Source organism: Bactrocera oleae, chromosome 2, assembly GCF_042242935.1.
Source record: "Bactrocera oleae isolate idBacOlea1 chromosome 2, idBacOlea1, whole genome shotgun sequence".
Classification (NCBI taxonomy): Eukaryota; Metazoa; Arthropoda; class Insecta; order Diptera; family Tephritidae; genus Bactrocera; species Bactrocera oleae.
The window spans coordinates 77,906,346-77,928,895 of NC_091536.1; the positions used below are offsets into that span (position 1 = coordinate 77,906,346).

Here is a 22,550-nt window from a genome sequence, read left to right on the forward strand (position 1 = left end):
TTTCCGACAAATGAGCAGCTTGTTGCAGAGAAAAAGACATTTGACTTTCTGGATGTTACAAACTTCGTGGCCTACTTAGGTTTACTCGGTTCGAACTATAATGAATTTATATAGAAATTTTTAAATATATTTTCAAAAAAATTTTATTGTTTTCATTTAATATCTATATAAAATTTCATTTACATACTTTGTTTACAACTTTTTTTATTTTATACGTGTAATACATACATACATATTTATATATGTGCTACATACATAAATATGTGGCAAATAGTATATAATACGTAAAAATTTATAATTTTATTGTTTTTGCTAAATAATTTAAACAATTGCATTTTATTTAAGGCAATTTTTGTTATGCAATTACAATTACGACTTCAAAACTTCAATTAAATTGAAATACAAATGTATACACTTGTATAAGAATATAAAAATATTGCATTCAGAACAAAAAAAAAAAAACAAATCTATGTTAAAAAATTGCACAAAATGTGGAAAACAAGCAAAAATGCATAACCTACAAACTGGTGAGAAATGCGCAGGACTCAGCCAATGCGTTCAACTGAGCCGAAATCAATGCAACAACTGTGAAAGCTACAATTTTTGTATACTGTATACTATTTTTTGCATATGCAATGAATTCATTTAAGTTTGTAACATATTTTTCATGTGTGCATAGGACATTGCGGTTAAAAGTGCAAATAGTTGCATTTATGGTATGTATGTATCAAATATATTTTCACTTTAATTTTTGAATTTTTCATTTGCTGTACACATTTACATTTAGTGATAGTTTCATTTTGAACAAAACTTAATAATTTATATTGTATATGTAAAGACCATATATATAAATATAAAACGAATTTTATAAAGAAAGCGCTTAGATATTTATGCATGCATGTATGTGTGTATGTATATTCAACTAAAGTGTGTTTCATAAACTTTTTTATTATCTTCTCAATTTGTTTTGTATATTTAGTTAATATTGACGCATATGTATATGAAATATTCAAAAATAGATTTCAGTTACATTCACATGATATAAGGGGGGTTCAAAATTTAAAATTCAAATTCAAATTTTACTTAATATACATTATAATATACATACATATGTAAGTGGTGTAATAGCATACATACAATGCAAAGTGTGCAAAACACATACTCATAGTATATATATACATACATATGTACATATACATTTAGTTATTTTAGCGCTTAGTTGGGTATACAACAATTGGGTTCGTTCCTTTCGTATATGTTTGTATGTATGTATAGGTAACAATGCACTTTTAACGACGCTTTGTGCATATCGATTGCCAGCTCTCACATATGCGACAACAAGTAACATATATGTATATGTATGCAGATGTACATATATGCCATAAAAATAGGTGTAGTTTACAATATATAGTAGCTTAGATGACTTAAGCGCATAGTACCATTTTTGTAATACATTAATTTTAATTAGCAACGATATTATAGGAAACTGAAGCGAGCTGATATGTACGCTCGTCATAACGAAGTCATAAGAAGTGAAGGAACCAAAAAAAAAATGATAAAGTAAAATAGAAAATTTGTTTATAATAGCACTAGCAACGTTTCGCCGGTGGCACCAAGTGTTCGGGCAGCACATTCGGCAGTTCGTTGCCCTCCAGTTTGACATTGATTAAGTGCAAAGCGAGTGCAAATTCGTCCGAATCCAGAAAACCATCGCCATCGACATCGGAGAGCTTCCAGATTTTGCTGAGCACCGAGTTGGGCAGCTTCGATTTGATGAGTTCTTGCTTGGCAGCTGCAATATAAAATATTGTGTTTGTTATTAATATTATTAAGCTAAGTGAAATTTTCGACTTACTCGCTCCCGATATGCGCCCATCCACCGGCCCCAGCGCGTTAAAGATGTCGTCTGTGCGTGGTTTGTCGCGACTACAAATCCAATCGTGCTCGCCGAAACCAGCATCGATGCCCTCGCCCTTCATGTAGCCGAACGGTGAGACGTGATCGTCGATTACACCAGCGAAGGCGCCACCTAAAAGCATTAGATTGAAATTTATATGAGAAAAGTGTAAAGTTCGGTAAATAAAAGTTAAATGTACAACAGTCACTGCTAAAAGTATGTATACACCTACTATATAATTAAAATAAATATATCAAAGGTATTGTATATATATATATACAATCACACAAGCATACATATGCATTGCATGTTTTAAGCATAGATAGGCATATTTCTATTGCTCCTAATTTTTAGCCGCCGCTGTGCCTCAATTTATGAACCTGCCTTGCCGCTCGGTCAGACGCTTTGTGTCCTCGGCGTTTGTTGGCCTTTTCAATCGCTTGCGTCTAAGTAGTCGCAACAGCAATTACCTACAATTACGAAGTGCGCTCGTCTCCGCTGGCGCAAGCACTTGAATTAAAGAGCGCGCACCGGCCACCGGCTTGAAAGTTGCAGCGGCTTTGGCGGCCACTTCAATTCTTGTATGCGTTTATGGCAATTTAATCTCAATTGTCGCTTCACAATACAATTGATTCGCTTGTCTATTGGCCGGTGAGTAGCGCACGAACGCAATTTGCAACGATGCATTTGCATTTTGTTGCAAATTTTACGCTTTGCATTGTGCAAAAAGTGCAACTGACGGAATATGCAAGTGCAGTGGCAATTAAAAGAGTCTGACTCTAAACAATTTTCGTTATTCAAAGAAAATAGAAAGAAAATATAAATGAAATACGAGACTAGGGCAGATTATGAGGCCATGCGCACGCGAGCAATTTACTTTAATTATGGGCGAGTTGAAATTGCAAAGAAGAAGAAAGTGTACCATATTGCAGTGTGGTAGGAATACCGACTCTTTATACAAAAAATTGATAACATAAAGACACAATAGCCGACATCGATTCGTTTATTTTCTGCTCGCTATGCTTGAACTCTAACCTCTGGTCGGGTTTACCCAGCTGAATTCAATAACAGAGAGCAAAGGGTTACTTCATTAAAGTGGTATAACTACTCGTTAGTCTATTACCAATTTCTTATACCAGTCTATTTGATTTTTGCCAATTGTTTGTACGACTCGCCACTCTTCAATATTTAGGCAATCGAAGAGAGATAATTATTTTAATCTTTCTTAAACGTTGGGATACAGATAAGGAAAAATCTTTAAGTAGAAGTAGTGCCGTACTTAACGCTAATTCGTGTCATAATCTAGCATCGTTTATTTTAAAATTACGATTTCACTTGCTATCATATTGAGCGTCTACCCTGAATGCGTACTCTCAATTTATTTATTCGTAGATCGTTGTACTTAAAATAAAGAGATCTTTGAGTTTCCAACTTCTCGCTTCTAAATATATATAATATCATAATATGAAGGGAAAAAGTATTTTGTTGAATTCAATACGACTTTTGTGCCTTTTTAGACGACTTCGAGGAGAATCATGAATTATAGAAGAAGCAAAAGCCCAAGAAGGAGATCAAGTATAGATGTAATAATATTACTGCCTACTATTTGTTTTCTGTTCCAATTTAGACTATTAGGTATAACAAAAACCTCCCTTCATCTCTTGATATTCTGTTAACCACGTTAGCATTGCAGAAGCGAGGAAAATTATGATCAATTGGAAAATCAGGTAATTATCAAAGCAACACATTTTGCTTAGGGTTTTTAGACATAAAACGGGTTTCTGCTAATCTGGCGCCGTTAATCTGGAACATTTCAAATAAATATCATCACATCGATCAGCATTTTCAGATCTAAAAGTATTCGATAGAGATAAATAGTCAAATCATCGCTTTATTTTGTATTCACAATATTTAGTTCTCAAGAGCTTTCCCTACTCACTCATAGAGCGTTTGAAATGTGCCATGAATCTATGCAGTCCATAAAAAAAAAAATTTCAAGGAACTAAAAGCCGGCCTTGCAAATAGGGGAAAGCAAACAATTTCTATTATACCCTGTACAGGGTATATTAAGTTTGCCACGCAGTTTGTAATATTCAAAAACGTCGGAGACCCTATAAAATATATACAAATATAATTTCAGCGTGACGAGCGATTAAACCATGTCCATCTGTCTGTCTGTCTGTATATACGCGAACTAGTCACTCAGTTTTTAAGATGTCGCTCTTTCCTCTTCGAGAAGCTGCTTTTTTTCCGGAACCGCCGATATCGGTTCACTATAGCATATAGTTGTCATACTACAAACTGAACGACCAAAATAAATTATTTTTATGGAAAAGTTTTTTATTTGACATCATTTTTATTTGATAAGACATCCCTCCAAAATTTGGCATGAGTTATTGTCTAAGATAACGGTACAATCTCCAAACTGAACAATCAAAATCAAGACCTTATATGAATAAATTTTATATGGCAAGTTATCTGCAGGAAATTTGGCATGGATTATTTACCAAGGCAACGCTATAATATCCGAATAAATTTTTCAGATCAGATCACTAAAGCATATAGCTGCTTATCTATTATACAACTGTCATACAAATTGAACGATCAAAATCAAGTTCTTATTTGGAAACTTTTTTATCGAAGTTAACGTTTTTTTTCTTTTTTATCTCATAAGAATGAATTTGCATCAGACATTCTGCTTAGCCCTTTGAAAATTATGCAGTGTGATCGCAACAACACAGGGTGCAACTCAAAAGCTGTGGAGTCTAATTCAGCATATTAAAATACATGTATAGTACAAATTTATGTACATATATATATATACATTATATAGAGACATGCAAAAACTACTGATAGAGCAATTTTCTTAATACATAAATTATATTAATGGCAGAGCACAGCGCGGAGTAATTGCTCTATAATGACGTAAGCTCTGCGTCATATCACTTTCAGAAAAAACAAATCACTGTTCGAAACACAGAGTGTTTGATTTAAAAACAAGGCTATATATAGAGTAGAATGGTATATGGGTTGGAATGTATGTATATATGTCGACCGCACCTAATCATTCATTACTGGCGCCTCGATTGGTCTTAAATTTGCTCAACAATCGACAGTTGCTGAAGTTTTTTTTTGATAAATCGATTTTCAAGTGCTTTATATACAATATAGCAAATTAATACATACAAAGAATATAAATGTATAAATATATAAAAATTCAATAAAAGTGAAATAAGTAACAGAATGTTAAACATAGAGGTTAGGTTAGGTGTGAAATAAACGCAAGCACATAAAAAATTACATCACAGTTAGTTGCCTTGGGCGCTGCTTGTGACTGCGCTACAACGATTATAAACGTTATTTATCAGGCAGATAATTACATACATATGTACATGGTAGAAGTACTTGTACATAGAATTATGCTCTCTATATATAATATTTGGCAATTGGGCGGCGTCCCATACGAGCAATCTAGCCGTTGAAAGGAGCGGTATTTTATGAGGAAAAAAATAGAGCGAGCGGCAAGCAAATATGCTGATAAGATAGCAGCGAGTAGACACATATATGTATGTATGAAAATATATATAATATATATAATATGTCGGTATGTGGTGCTTGGCCGCACTACCCTATCATAAGAGGCTCTGGCAAAATAGTTGACGCAAATAATTAAGAAACTAGTGCAAAATTAGAAATAAGAGCATATATAAGCACTTAAGCAAATAAGCCACAAAGAGATAAATGTTAATACAACTTCGCGCCGCAATTGCATGAACTCACTTAACATCATGGTACACGGTAGCATGTGATAAGTGCCCAAAAAGCACAAAAGAATAGTAAAAAATTTGGAAATATTGCCAAAGTTGGAGTGTTTATTCAGCAGCTATTGCATAAGTGTCACACATTTTTGCTTTCAAATCAAATTCTTAACGAGTTTTCGGCGGAGTTTGACTTCTAGGAATCTGCAATGTCTCTCCAACTTTGTTGTGAAATGCTTTTTTTTTTTCTAAATTTCATGTTCTTCTGACCCAAAAACACGGTAGCGACTACAGCAAGTACTCTTGCTAAGATTGTATGTATGCATCAAGTTCATTAATCAAAGGTCAATGTACGCCTGAGGAATTAACTTAGCATTCGGAATCACAAAAGAAATTCGACAGTGTTATACACACATAGCTGTATGTGTTTGTAGGCATGTGTATCGTATCACCACACTCGTTTGTCAATCGTTTTGTCGAGTCTTGGCACTAGTAGCCGGTGTTTGTGTTTGCCAACTAGCCAGGAATAATTATAGAAAGTAAATACATAGTCAATGATCAACAATTTAAATATGGATTTATAAGTTAGCCGAAGAATAAATGACTTTTTTGCATGACGAAAATCATGCTGAATAAATTATGAAAAATAAAAACTCTTTACGAGCACTTATACATATATGTAAATTTATTTACTACCCAAAAATTGATTTAAGAGATATCAAACAGAAATATAGTAAACAAATATTAAATGCATATATATATATTTTTTTTTAGTAAAAAAAAATTAAATGTATATATATTTATATTTTTTTTTAGTAAAAAAAAAAATTTTATCTATGTATATATTATATATATTTTTTTTTACTTATTTTGTACCGACATGGAGTAACCAATAGAGCTGAGAGGATAAGTCCGGTCAATTTGTATGTTTGATTGTTATAAGCTATCAGTTTTGGAGATATCTGGCTGAAATCTTGTAAAAAGTATTTTTTAATAATATTTTCTTTTCATATAGTACATTTTCCTAAACGGCTACTTTCTAAATTTTAGTTGAAATGAACTGGTACTGTTGTTTTGAGCGCTAGTGGAAGCGGGAATGCCGCCTGGTTTTAGGAAAAATATAAAAGGACGAACTATGGTCGGTGCAGCGGTTCTAGTTTTTCGAAGGGAAATCGCGCAATGAAATCAAGGAATGCTTGGATGCTGTATATGATATGTGATATCAATGGCGATCGTTAAAAATTGGTTAAAAAAATTTCAATGTGGTCGCATGTTGGTCTCTGTTGAGCCAACGGCCACCCTGGAAGACAACGTGACAAAAGTCCACGACCTTATATTAGCAGTACGCCGATTAAATGTGAGCGAAACAGCTGATACAGTACGCAAAAGACCGGGTTAAGTGGGTTAAGACACATAATAAACTTCATTCCAAGCAGATTCTGCTGGAATGTTTCACAGAAATCTCTACAATCGTCTGTTTTAAGCGAAGCATTAAGGGGTCTTTCCTTAATTACGTCGACGATATCGAACAGTACGCCGACCAGACTTTGGAAGCAACACGCACTGAGCGCCATTCACAGTGAAACCATCAACACCTTCATCGACTCGCTCTCAGTAAATGGCGCATTTGGTGTCAAACCATCACCCATGCAGACGAATAGCTCGAGTTGCACCGATAATTTAGCGTTAGCTTTGCACAATTTCGTTCTGGCTACTGTAGCCATCTAACACCCCTCTCCCTATGGTCCGACTCCGTCGAAACAGCACTCGTCCTGAGCCTACCGTTAGATAACTTCGATGACAACCGACCCAATCTTTACCACCTAAGCGGGGATTGGATTACCGCTATAACAACAATAACCGCGTGGGTCGTACTTAAATGATTGAGCCTGAGAAAGCAAACGGCTCGCTTGGTGCTTCGTTTACTCACTTCGGTCAACAAGCGCAAATATAAGTTCACTTCCTAACGGTTTTTGATGTTATTTACAACGAAGGAGTTTCTGCGTCTTTTCGTGACTGTCGACAGAACATGAATTCACTGATATACACCGCAAGATACAAAAGACGTGATCTACAACGACTACCTAGAGAAAAGCAAAACACTCAAAGCTTTACTAGGGCAAATTATTTACTAAGAAAGAAGTGCCCCGTCCACCGTATACAGATTTGGCGCCGTGCGACTTCTTTTTGCTTCTAAATGTGAAACTCACTTCTAATTTTTTTTTTATAAAATTTTTGCGCTACTTTACTGGGCAAAAACGTTTAAATATATTATCGAAATTTTTTATTTTTCTTTATGCACAAAAATTTTTTTTTTTTTTAATTTCACTCACCATGACATCATACCTAAAATTTGCAACATTACACATCATGTCACATGACTTATCTACTTCACTCTTGTGCGTTTAATCAAAGGTGTGTACGTTCGCATGATACTTTCGAAAAATTCCAATATCATTCCGACACACATGCAGATAAGATATGTATGTGAGCAAAATAATGCTGAAATAGAACACTGTTGCCATCGTGACATGCCAACGCTACAGATCTGCACGATTTATTTCGCTCTACTAAACTGATCGGAAGTTCATTCACTTTTCGGACATTTTGTGCGCGTTTGCGGAACATTTTGATTTTGTAATTGTTGTACTTCAATTTCGACATATTTAGTGTTTATACTGAATTTACTACAATATATGGGGTATATCTATGGCAATATATACATATGTAGTATCTTGTTGATATAACAATAGAATTATTCGGAACAGCGGATGCAGCTAATTACCAGTAAAAATATCGACTAATGCATTATATCCGAGGTGCACACATCTTCATCTGCACATTTCTCTATATATACATAACTTTTTTATACACATATCCATATATAAGATCAAAACTTTATAGTTATGTAGGATTCTGTACCGAAAGGAAATATTTCCATATACAACAATAACAATGTTTATAGTAGAAATTTTGCTTGCTGAATGATAATAGCTCAGTTAAACAAATGTAAATACATTGAGTTTTACTAAAAATACATTTATTACAAAATGTTTACACTAACGATTGGCGGAAGTTAAATATTTAGGTCATTTGCGGTACAAAATTTGGAATTTCTTATCTAAAAGAAAAGGGAGAGTGAAATTTTTTTCAACAATTACCACATTATTTGAAGTATTTAAAGTGATTTTTACGAAATTAAGTTAGTTAATTCGAAAGTAGGCGGGAGCAAAATTTAACATTTTTCCAAATACGACTCTTTGTATATACATATATATACAATCTTTAATTTATAAGATATCGATATGAAACTGTGCACACGCCCTTTTCTCCCTAAGATGCTGCTCATTTGTCGGAGCCGTCGATATTGGACAGCTATAGTAAACTGACCGATCAAAATCCAGTTCTTGTATAGAAAACTAATTAATTTGACGAGATGTCTTCACGAAAATTAACATCGATTATTTTAGAAGGCAACGGTAAAAGCTCCGAAGAAATTGTTTAGATCGGATCTCTATAGCATATAGCTGCCATACAAACTGAACGATCAAAATCAGTTCCTTATATGGAAACCTTTTTTAATTGACGAAACATCTGCACGAAGTTTGGCGTGGATTATTGTCCAAGGTAAAGGTACAATTACCGAGAAAATGGTCTAGATCGCACTACTCTAGCATGTAGCTGTCATACAAACTGACCCATTCAAATCGAACCCTTGTAATGCAAACTTTATTTGGTAAGGTATCTTAACGAAATTGGTATTGATTATTGCCTAGCGCTACGGTATAAACTCCGAACCAATTGTTCAGATCGGACTATTCTAGAATATACTGGCTTACAAAGTTAAGCCGAACGAAATCAGGTTCTTATATGGAAAACTTTTTTTATTTGTGAAGTGTATTATGGTTGCGGTGCAAACGAAGTTAATAGTTTTTCTTGTTTTAGTTCTTATATTCGGAATTATAGTTATTGTTATAACTAATAAATAAATAATATTCTTAAAATTTTGCATTGTCAAAAGTATGCTCTAAATAAAATATGCACTTCAGCTTTTCAGAGGAAAAGCTTTGCTATCAATAATAACCTCAATTCACTGTGTTGAATTCTCTGAATGGTTGACTGATACTTTCATGAATGGGCAATGTGCGACTGATATACGAGCGCATCACATGTACATACATGCATATGTATGTATGCATGTGTGTAAATGCACACTTTAAATGCCATTAAATGGATGTAGCACATTATCAATTGCAAAATGCAAAAGCAAAAAAGAAAATCCACAAATAGGTGAAATAACGAAAAACAAAAAACATTACAACAACAGCAATTGCACTCGCAAGCCAAGCACATCTTCAAACGCCGATTGCATTTATTCATGCCGATTAATTTGAAAAGTGAAAAAGTGCCGGCGGAGCGCGCAGCTTGTGCCACCAATTGAGGTGAGTGTCGTGCAAACGCCGAGAGTAGCAGCTGAAGCAATGCAGTCGGCTTGTGATTAAAACCAGAGCGCAGCTTGACGCTGTCAAAAGTGACAAAAGTGACACTTGGCATTAAATGAGCGCAAGTGAAGCGGGCGGCTGGAAAATGAACTAAATGCGCGCACGATGGCCCTTTCCACGAGCACACACACACTGGTGCACACACACAAGCGCGCGGGTGGATGCACTCAACCAGAACCGGTGTCGCAAACAAGTTCAGACGCTGAAGCACCGGCAGCACCGATTTTATTGCCTGATTTATTTAAACCTGCTAAAAAAAAACAAAATACAACAACAACCACAAGCACAGTAATCGCAAAAAATTTGCATATATTTTGTCGGTGTTGTTGTTGTTGTGCGTTTTGAAGGTATTTGCGATATGAGCATGACGCCATAACGACACATAGCATTGCGATAGCAAATAGGTGAGCGTGTGTGCAGTACATGTGTAAGTGTGTGTGTGTATGTATGTGCGTCTATGTACTCCATGGATGGTTATTTTACGAGCATTTAGCCTAGATTAGGTACGCGGACGCATGTGGCATTTTGTCGCATTGTGTTCACAATGTCAAGAGAAGAATATTTCAATTAAAGCGGCCTACATGCGGACGGACGAACGGACGGATGGACGGATGTTCGCGAAGGCAAAGCTGTCGGCAAGATAATCATTGTAGGTAAAATGCTAGACACAATCAGCAGATTAAACGGGAAGAAAGCTATTTTGCAATTAATCAGAGAAATGCTGCAAAGAAAGCCAGCCGAATATTAAAAATTAGTAATTTAATTATGTGGAAAATTAATTAATGAGTTCGTAAAGGTTTTGGAAAAATGTCATTAAAAAAACGTTATAAATTTGCGTGTAAAAAGAGACAATGACACCAGCAGCAAGTTCAATTCGTTTATCGTTTGAATGACAATATCGTATGATAATAACAAGTTCAAATTATAATAACTTGATCCCAGTATATTAACCCTTATTTTCGGCAGAACTGTTTTGATTGTGAATTCCAAACTAATTTCAATTATTTATCTGTTGAATTATTTTATATAATTTTATATTATTAATGACAGTGCATTTAACTAACGGTCATTATTTTTGTTACGCTCGTATTTTGCACGCTCTCTCACTTGTCAAAATTTCAGCAAACACTTCATATGCGTCGTAAAAGTAAAAAATCTGACAGGAGTAAATGTCAAAACATACAAATTATAAACAAAAACAGTGTCACACAAGTGAAGTAGATAAATGATTGCTGAAGTTTATAATAATTTTCCTAGAAGTGAAATGTGACGTTGGTAACGGGTGATCCAAGTAGAGGTACTTTTTTTCAATAGCTTTTTTTTACAGATCAAGATATCTTTTACAGATCAGTCATATCAAGCTGTCATGTTATTTTTGTTCAGCACTGTTTAGCATTTCATCATGGAAATACTTACACCTGAACAACGTTAACGAATTGTTCAACTTTATTACGAAAATTCACGCTCTGTAAAGAATGTGTTTCAGGCGCTTGGACTTAACGGATGGATCATCTGAGACGTAGCCGCGGCCAACATTTGAAAGAGATAATCTTCAAAAAATAAATGCCCAATAACGTACTTTTTTTCTTTAAAAAAGTAGGAAATCTTGAAATGGATCACCCTCTAGATAAGTAGGTAAATGATGTGTTTATAGTCAAATTGTCACAAAAACACGAAAGTAACCAATAGAAAAATAATTGTTTTATTCGCCATTGACTTGTTTGTTCCAGCATACTTTTCTAATCTTTATAAACCTAGTCAAAAAAATAAAAAAGAATATAGACTAGATGACAGTTGATTCAATGCAAAATTTAAGCGTGACGTCACTGACACATTTCTTTCAGAGAACTGTGACTAAGCTGTCAAAAAAAATGTCTAAAATGTCTAAAATGTTTACAATGCAAAATTGAGTGAAGTGATTTGAAGTGGTGTAGATAGAGGTAATACAATAACAAATTACTTGAGGGGTCTAAAGTCTACTTTTAGGCACGTAAAGCTTCAAAGCTTGTTTATATGTTTCTTACCTGTCCTGGACGTAGCTAGGACACATCATTACTGGTAACGAGATTTGGGTTTATGGATATGAGGTTGCAAATGTTCAGCAATCTAGGGAATGGGTACAAAATTGAGCCGAAACTGAAAGAACCAAATTCGGCACTGAAGGCCATTCCAGTCGTGGCTTGCAACAAGTGTATGGAAATTTCGAGTAAGAGCGTTGACATGCTTGTATTGATTTAGAAGCCTATTTTGAAGGCGTTAATAAAGATTCTTATTAAAATATGTGAAAATGTTTCATGTTAAAGTTGTCAGTCCGGATCTAATTTGATCAGCTGGAATCTTAGTTATTTTTATTACTAAACTTTAAGAAATTTTAAATTATTAAAATCAGGTGCTTGAAACTAATCTGAAAACATTACAGTTCAATTCGAAAACTCAGTCTAAATGCTGATTGAATTGAACTATCTACAACGCCCCCGTATTCACGAGGCTAACGTGAATTGTTACAAAAAATTAAAATTAAATTCCAATTGTTTACATTCACGATGTAGAATATAGAGAGAGTTCATTGACACAATGTAACAAATACATATGTATATATGTATATCTGGAAAGCTAATCTCTGGCGGAAAAATCTATATTTTACATGGGAATCAAATGCAAATAGAATATGTACTGCATTATGTACATACCTATATGTATGTATATACATATATATGTATGTCTGCCTCCAATGCACACAACTATATAAATATTAAAACTCAATTAAATCTGTAACGATCTTTCGAAGTTAACAAACAAATGTACAAATAAATACAAAAGTTAATTACTTTACTGCATAAATAATACAAAAGCGATCAATATTTATATTTTGAGGTTATAAAGGCTGGAAGTATAAAATTAAATATGTAAATTAAACAATTCCTGCAAATAATGAACAGTTGCACTCGCTGACAAACAGTTGTTGGTTATTTAACTGGAAAAATATTTAAAATTCATGACAAATAAGTTTTCCATATAAAACCTTTTGTACTTTGTAAGATTTTCTTAAAGAAATATAAATTAAAAATGAGTAAAAAAAAAGAAAGAAAATACGATAACTGCGGCAACTTTAATATCCCTCGCAAAAAAAAAAAGTTCTACTTACAAGAACTTAATTCCGATTACTCAATTTGTATGGCAACTATGTGCTATAATAGTCCGATATAGACGGTTCTGACAAATAACCAGCTTGTTGGAAAGGAACGAACGTGTGCAAAAATTTCATATCGATATTCTCAAAACTAAGGGATTGATCGCGTATATACAGACAGACGGACAAACGGACATGGCTAAATCGACTTAGCTCGTCACGCTGATCAGTTATACATATGTATGTATATATTTTTATAGGGTCTCCGACGTTTCCTCCTAAGTTGTAGAATATAACAACTAAAAATTTGTTAAAGACAAGGCAGGCAATTTTAAGAACGAAAATTAAGGGAATTTCTTTTTTTATTATTTATATTTAAAAGTATAGTAAACAATAGAGTACATTCATGTGTATAATGCATTTATGTACATACATATACTTGTATAGCCGCGAAACTTTCAGAGAGTTCTATTAACATAGATAAGTGCACATTAGAATTAAGCCAAAGCATATATGTACATATGTGTGTACCCTTTCAAATAAAATGAGCTTTAAACTCATAAAATATAAAAACTTTTATTGTTTCGCTATACTGAGCACACACACGTTTATGCTTATTAATCGACAATAAAACAAGAGCATTAGAATGCGAGCTGATACGCTTATCTGCTATGTAATGGGAACAAATGGGGTAGTTGGATACAACTTTTATGAAGCAAAACAAAATATAACAGTAAAAAAAAATATAAAAAAACAAATAAAAAAAATAAGAATTAAAAAAAAAAACAAATAAAAAAATTGACAAGAAAAAAAAAAAAATAAATAAATAAAAAAAAGCAAATAAAAAAAAAAAATAAAAAAAATTAAAAAAACAAACAAATAAAAAATTGACAAGAAAAAAAAAATGGAAAAAAACCCAAAAAAATTTAATAAAATACATTAAAAAGAAAAAAATGAAAAACAAAATGTAACAGTAAAGAAATATAAAAAAATTAAAAACAAATTAATACAAAATAATAAATAAAAAACAAAAAAACAGATTATTACATATTATAAACAAAAACAAAATAAATAAAATAATATTAAAAAAAAATTAAAAAAGTAAAATTTAAAAAAAAATATTAAAAAAAACAAATAAAAAAAATAAAAATTAAAAAAAAAAAAACAAATAAAAAATTGACAAGAAAAAAATAAAAAAAAACCAAAAAAAAATTTAATAAAATAAATTAAAAAGAAAAACAAAATAACAAGTAAAAGTAAAAAAAATTAAAAACAAAATATAACAGTAAAAAAAAAAATAATAAATTAAAAACAAAAAACAGATAATTACATATTATAAACAAAAAAAAAAAAATAAATAAAACAATATTAAAAAAAAATTAAGAAAGTAAAAAAATTAATAAATTCAAAAACAGAAATAAGCAACTAAAAACAAAAAAATATAAACAAGTTACAAAAAAAAAAAGAAAATATAATATTGTAAAATATTAAAAATAAAAAAAAAATTATAGAAAAAAACTTAAAAGAAAATATATAAAAAAATAAAAATTAAAAAAATATATAAAAAAATAAAAATTAAAAAAATTTATGAAGATATATAAAAAAAAAAAAATATATATCAAAAAACTATAAAAACGTAAAAAAAAATTAAAAATATTTAACATAATGAATATAAGACATATCAAAAAAAAACTTAAATAAATAAATAACAATATTTTTTTTTCTAAATTTGCAGCGATTTATAATATAAATATAAATGTATAACAGCTGTGGCATACTAAACCTCATAATTGTAATTAAAGTAAATTACAATAAAAATCGAATAAATACATATACAAATATTTACTCAGCGTTACTCAGAAAGCTAGCAGCTGTGCGATTGAATTCACTAAATAATGTATTAGCCTTTGTTGGAGACCTTGAACTTTACGTGGCAGTTGTAAGGTGCACGCAAACAAGTTCGCTGTTCATGTAACTGGATTTGTGACGTTATTCGTGCAAACAAAAAAATTGTAAATAATACAAAGTCACATTAGCTGTGGAGTATGGTGAGAGTTTGGGCTACAAACACGGCATGGAGAGGAGAAGAAATTGATTTTTTAATTTTTGGTATGAATCGAAAACAAAAAATATTGAAGATGACCTGGCTTGAGTGGAACAAGTTTCTGAGCTGTGGAAACGTTGATTTTAAACCAAAATAAGCTGATATTTTTTAGCGATAAATAAAAATAAATGTCTCTCCTCAAAGTGACTACCAAATTCCAAATAAATAGCTGATAACATGATACTATATATAAAAATAAATTCTTCGAAAAAATTTTACCACCATAAAGTATTTTTTGTTTTTTTGAATATGCATTAATCACTGTTATTTGTATTATAGATCTTACGCCAAACAATGACTGTCTGTATTAGAGTTGTTATAATGAATATTTTCTGGAAACTCATTCACGACACAGCTTATCTAAATATTATATGTTAGACCGTTGTTCCGGTCACAGCAACGACTAATTCAACAAATATTTGAAATTAGTTAACGTGCTCTCATATACTTACAAAAATGGGTAAAATAGCGCAGACAAATATGTGTAAATACATATGTACATATGTATATCAATCTTCCCTATAAATGTATGTAAATAGTTAATTTCACATTCAGTAATCACAGTTGAATGTATGTGGGGAAAACGTTTTCAAGTGTAAATTTTTTAAATTTTCATTTTATTGTTTTTTTTATATTATATATATATTTTTTTTTTCGTAAAAAACGAATGGCGTGAGTCAACGCTGAACAGTGCAATGCTCACACTTTTATGTGAATTGCGTATATATATACATATATGTACATACAAATTGGTCAACAGGTTTATTTTATTTTTTTCATAAGAGAAAACAAGAACAAAAACCCCTTTGCGTTAGTATGACGGTAATTAATTTGATTAGCGGATGTGTAGAGCAGATAATGCAAGCGGGCTAAAAGCGCTGTTTCGACTGTTTTCGGTATAATGTGAAGCGTATATTCATTTAAAAAATATATACATTTGTATAGACATATATACTAAGGTGGAGCGAAAAAAATTTTTTTTTTAACTTCCCGCTAAGAAAATGGAAAATTTTCTAAAAATCGGGAAGATATTGGTTTCACCCCAAAAATCGAGTTCTCAACAGATCTTGACGTTCTGAGGGTCGAGGAAGCTTCCCCGAACATTTCTACGATGATGTCCGTATGTATGTGTGGATGTATGTGTGTGTGTGTGGATGTATGTGACCCTCTTATAACTATTAAACTGCTCAACCGATTTGAATAAACTAAGGGTTTCATTGCACTTGAATTTCGTGTAAGTTTGGACAAAATCGGACCAGTAGATTTCGAGAAATCTCAAAAATAAAAATTTTGAAAAATCGTTTTTTTCGAATTTTTTCCAAACGACTTGACCGATCGACACCAAAAACTAATCAGTTCTAAACCTTGAAGAAACACATCGTTTGCCGCAAACCGGGTCGAAATCGGTTGATTTACTTGCTAGATATCGAAAACGAAAAATTTCGAAGAGCTCAAAAGCAGTGAAAAAAGCGAAATTTGAACGTTAGCGTATGAAATTAGAGGGAAGTTGCAGGGATGGCCCTTGAGGCCAACCGTTTTCCATATTTTTTGCTTAGGCTGAATGATAAATTTGTAGATTATAGAAAAAGGAAATTTTTGGAAATTTTTTTTTTTTTTTAACACTCACCCACTTACTTTTAACGTAAATTTCGAGTTAATATTTTTTTGAACAAAAAAAAATTTTTTGGTTTAAACTCTTCACATTTATATAGAAATTACCGGCTTTGACGGTTTTTGACTCTATTGACTTTATTTTAACGCATAAGGCAAGCATGTTGTCGTTTAAGAATTTTGTTTAAACTCCAATAAGGACCACAAAATTTTTTTTAAGTTGATAACTTTTAATTGGCCAGAAAGAGAGAGTCCTCTTTCAGCGTCTAGAATACTTATCAAAAAATGTTTACGAAATAAAAAGTTTAACTCGAAACTCGAGAGGTAAAAAAAATTGAACCTCAGGCTAAGCAAAAAAAATTGTTTTTTTCGCTCCACCCTAATATATACATATGTACATGTATATAGAATTGTGCAAGTACTTTTAAGTACTAGTGTAAGTAAATTATTCTGATGCGTCACAGTGCGTCGACCTACTTGCAGTTCCAGAGCAAACATTCTATAAAAGTACAAATACTTGGCAACCGCAAAAAATGTGTTGACATTCTGAGATTCTGAAACTTAAAACATTGCAAAAATAAAAAACACAAAATAACAAACAGCAAGAAAAAATGTTAACTTCGACTGCAACGCAGCTATAGTACCCTTCACATAAAAAAATTCCTATAAGAATTGGATTTTGAACGTTCAGTTTGTATGTCAGCTATATGCTATAGAATCACAATGTTACAAAAATTAAGTTAAGACTGTGAGAGCATTTAAAATTAATTTATTGCTTCTACTTATTTTTATTTCTCCGCATAGATTATTATACCTGCCATTATCATTTGGTGTGTGCGAAAACGATGAGAGCTTAAGTTAGCAAGTGTATTGCATAATAACTTGAAAAGCCAGGCGTTTTTATATGCACACTTATCTACATACCATACATACATACATATGTACATCACAGCCTTCTCTGTGCATATTTGTTTATTAATTAGCAGCAGTAGCAGCCTCATACAGCTTATCTGAGCGGGGAGATTGGCGCCATAAAACGCAGGCGAGTTATACAGAAATAGAGAAATTTATGTAGAAATATTAATAGTAAAACACAAAGTAATTATATAGTTCTACATATGTATGTATATACGTCAATGCATGCAGCTGGTTTAGCAACACTTTTTAAAAGTGTAAAATATCAAACATTTAGGTAAATAATTTTTGAGGTTAGTTTTACTGATACAAGTAGATAAAGTTTTACTCCTTGCACTAACAGCAACTAAACACTTATTTCAAATGTCAAATATTCTGCAAAATGTTCAATTCAAAGTAGTTTAGAACAAACTTCTTGGAGACTCTACTGACGATTGTAAAATTTTTTAGTGCGAATAGTTAATTTAATGGGTGCCAAATCATTAAACATTTGTGCAACCAACTACAACAAGCCATCTACATAAAAAATATTTTTCACACAACACAGTGGGCCATGGTAAAAGCGGTGAGAGCCAACCCATCATATGACTTTAAGTGCTTTTCAGATTTCTTTCAAAAATTCACTTTATTTACACTTCTTAAGTCATGATTCGTTGGATTTTTGCAGATACTTTAAGCTCAAGTAATTTTTTTTTTACTCAACTCAATTTTTATTTTTATTTTTTTGTTATTGTCAGCTTGTGTGCGCATGTGTGTCGTGCTTGGCTACCGCCTATTTTGCTACTTTTCAATTTTATCTATGGCAGTTCTTTGCTTTGCCGGCACAAACTTGTTTTGCCGACATGGTAAATCACGATGAGTAGCCAACAATGACTTCCTCTGTCGTTGTTGTTGCTGTTAAATACTTTGTCTTCTAGTTTTTATTTTTTATCCTAACTGGGTCAGCAGTTTTAGACGTGTTTGCTGGGGTATTGCAAAAGCGTTGTAAAGAAATTTAGGTTCCAACGGTTTTTGAGTAATCGTATTGGAGGGGGGATCACGTGCCCATTACTAGCACAAATATATACCTCAATGTAATAACATGTACTATATTTAAATCTAAATTTCAAAAAATTAAATATGGTTTGTTTGCTTGTTTGTACAATAATTACAAACTTCTCTAGACATTCGGCACGCAAGCTTTCATACAAATATTATAAATATGCAAAAAAAATCGACTTTATACAAAAACTGCTCATTCTGTGACTGTGATACACTTAAAGTATTCGTTCGAAATATAAATTTTTGTAGTGTCATTTACCTTTGAGTTCTGATTAGTTACAAGTAAGGCGAATCGCATACATCAGCATATAAAAAAAAATACATAAGAAATTTAAGATATTAAATTGGATATTCAAACAAAACAAATATGAATATGATTGTAGAATATGATTATGTAAATAGCATTAGACACAAAGTAATGGTTAAATTTTACTAGCAAAAGCAGAGACATGCATGCGCCCACACCAACAAGCAATGACACTACACAAAATTTTTGCATTACGACATAAATGACTAAGTGACATGCTAACTACAACAACTTACCCTTGACCACTGGTTCTGACACGAGAGTCATTTCCTCTTGTGGTATCATTTCCATTAGTCGCGCTATGTCCTTGGCCAACATATTATCTACAACATCCAGTAAATGTGGTTTTAGGGAATGGAATTTGCTAAAGTCTTGATGCTGCAGCACCTCCTGCATTTTCTTGATGTCTGGGAAATCACCCGGCGAAATGGAGTGTTCACGTTGAATTCGATCATAGATTTGACCCAGATTCTTAATTAGATCCTTCTTTTTACTATCTTTACCAAACACTGATGGCATATCTTTGCGTAATTCAGAAATAATGAAGGCATGTACCTTCGCCAGACGCGCACGCTTAATCAAATCGTTAAGCTTGCGTAGCGCTGCATTACGTGGCAGTGATTGCAAATCGCGAAACAGATCTTGTTCTTCATCTTCGAAAAGGCGACGATTGGCATCGAAACGTAATGGTTGATCCCAAAATGAACCGATATAGACACGTGCTACTTCGGGTGTTTGCAGCACTTTGCCTAAAGACCACATAAGCGCACCGTATACACGCATTAGCTGTTGGTGATCAATCATGTCAGCCTTGTTGAGTATAATGCGGATTTTATCATCATGACCCTTAAGCGCTTCAATGGAACGTCTAAACTCGTCTGAGATATCGAGTTTATGAGCGTCGAAGAGTAATATAATTCGATCCACACGCTCTGCAAACCATTCTAAGACGCCGGTGAAATCGTAACCACGATCGATACGTTGTTTTTCGCCTGATAATATACCAGGTGTATCAACAATGGATATCGCTTGCAAGACGGGTGAGTTGAGAGTAGAACATTGAAAACGATTTAAAAAGGCATTGCCGTATTTGCTTAGTGGACGGAATTGCTTTTTCGGATCGACAACAAGTGCATTACCAGGTATGACACCCTCCTTTTCATCATGCATTACGGCAATGAAACGATCTGTTGTGGGTTCAGGGCCAATACGAATGCCGGGGAAGTCGCGTTCCAGCAGGTAACGTATAAATGTCGTTTTACCAGTGGAGTATTGACCCACCAACAATATCATTGGCTTCGCATCAAAGTCAGGGTCTTCAAGCTTAGGTGAATGAAAATCATGGAACTGGTAGTGCTCCTCCAGAGGCAACAGCTTGCTGCGATAGATTTTCTTTAGCTCGCCAACCACATTCTCCACCACTTCTTGATTATTTTTCTCGCGCTTTAGAAAACTAAACATTTTGTTACAATTTTACACAACAATATAGCGAACGTTTTTGTAGCGGCAACTTTACACGGCAAGACTTCACTTCACAGAAAGGGCTGTAATAATTTACAAGAAAACAAAAAAATAACACACTAATTTAATATTGCATGGATTTCTATTTGGTTTTTCAACTTTCGCTTTTTATTTTAATTGAATTTCACGAATTCGTCCTACAATACTTGGCTATGAATCACACACACGTATACAAATTTATTTTTGGAAAAATTCCGTCACAATTTTCTTTCCACTTGCACCACTGCCACTTGTAAGTGTATATGCTGGGACTTGCTGGCGTTTATTATCCGTAGGCAGGTATTCCGCCCCGATATTTCTCACTGAGAAGCAACAATTTTCACTACGCCCCTTCCACAATCTTCAATATGACACATTACCAATGCACTAACTGTCTGATCTACCAAATCCTAAACGAACAGTCTATTGCGAGGTAACAGTAATTTATAAGGACTTCAATGTTCAATTTAATTTTAATATATAATTAGTTAATTACATTTAATTTATCTGTTCGTTCCGTCCACGAATCTGCACAAACTCGACTAGACACTACCACCAAAAAATCTGAATCAAATGTGAATATCATTTACGTTCTCTGGTAAAATATGAATAAGCAGAGATGAACGTCATCGGCTTTTTGACATTAGACAATGACGTTTTTAATTGGAAACCAACTGGAAAGTTTGACAAACGAGCAAGTTGCCACATTGTAGTTATTAAAATGTGGCCATATGACGTTAAAAGCTATTTGATAAAGGAAGGAAGATTTAAAACAATTTATTTCCTTTCAAATTAATTTATTTTTTATATAGAAACTTAATTTATGAAAAACTGAATTGGTAATTTATCAAACGACCATAAAATGTCTAAATTTTTGTAATGCGTTGAATTAAATTAAGTTTAATTTAATGTAAGTGGGGAACGAATTTTGTAATACAGTACTTAAAATGATAACAAAGTTGAGATAACAGTAACAAGCTCGAAGCTAATAACAGTAAACGTTTATGGAAATAAATCATAAACAATAGTTTTTTGGGTTGGTAGGGGTGCTCAAAGAATCTAATAATAATTATTGATATTTAAAATAATGGACTCATTCTAACCGCTTGATATTATTCTAACATACATCCACACATCAAGGCAAATGTATACGCGTATACAAACATATATTTATATCTTTGTATCATAGCAAAACGGAAGTTAAATTTTCACAGTCGCGCAATCTTTGTGAGCTTCACTGGCGTCAACCTTCTATTACAGTACGCACACTACACCGTAATTATTGAGTTTGAACACAGGCTCCTCCGTTGAGGTCACAATCACTTTGGCGCTATTATACTTAATAGCCTTGATTTCATTTGAGGGTTATACTGAAAATTCCAACGACGCTAAAATGCCATTACTAGACTATCATGTACATACATATGTACAAGCGTACAAATTTGAAAACATATCATGGATTGTTTGTGGATGTGCGCATTCAAGGATGCGCAATAGCGGGGAGCATATAAGCTATTGATAATAGAGCCGATGCTGTATTATGTGCTCTTCAAATATGCATAAGTTAGTATGAATTGGCCTCCGCTTGGCATTGACATTGTTGTCATAGAGATAGCCATTTACCGCCCCCAAATTTAATTATATTTATTTGTTTTTAACCACAGCGCGGGGGATTGAGAGAATTCAGTATAATTAATAGCGTGTAAATGAAACAGAAGAAAAACGAGGAACAGATCGCACAACAGTGTTGGCGTATGACTGCCAGAGGGCGGCTAATGACTCGTT

The 22,550-nt window shown here is 33.0% G+C and overlaps 1 protein-coding gene across 2 annotated transcripts; it reads right to left on the reverse strand.

The window, feature by feature from the left end:
* Positions 1-129: 129 nt before the first annotated feature.
* Positions 130-21,419, reverse strand: Past1 (putative achaete scute target 1). 2 transcript variants are annotated; one of them, XM_014230429.3, is made up of 5 exons: positions 21,262-21,419; positions 19,502-20,809; positions 19,218-19,226; positions 1,856-2,029; positions 130-1,792 (listed from the first exon to the last, which is right to left on the reverse strand). In XM_014230429.3, exons 2-5 carry the CDS (start codon positions 20,724-20,726, stop codon positions 1,590-1,592), a joined length of 1,611 nt encoding a protein of 536 aa, XP_014085904.1. In that variant the 5' UTR covers positions 20,727-20,809; positions 21,262-21,419; the 3' UTR covers positions 130-1,589. The 2 variants fall into 2 exon arrangements, with proteins under 2 accessions (XP_014085904.1, XP_069961847.1); XM_070105746.1 differs by lacking the exon at positions 19,218-19,226.
* Positions 21,420-22,550: the final 1,131 nt, after the last annotated feature.

What these genes read in the sequence shown, in the direction of transcription:
- Past1 (XM_014230429.3), bottom strand. Translation starts at nt 20,726, where the DNA reads ATGTTTAGTTTTCTAAAGCGCGAGAAAAATAATCAAGAAGTGGTGGAG. An exon ending in TGGGCGCATATCGGGAGCGA is followed by an intron (nt 1,793 to 1,855) that starts GTAAGTCGAAAA and finishes TTTATATTGCAG; the next exon opens with CTGCCAAGCAAGAACTCATC.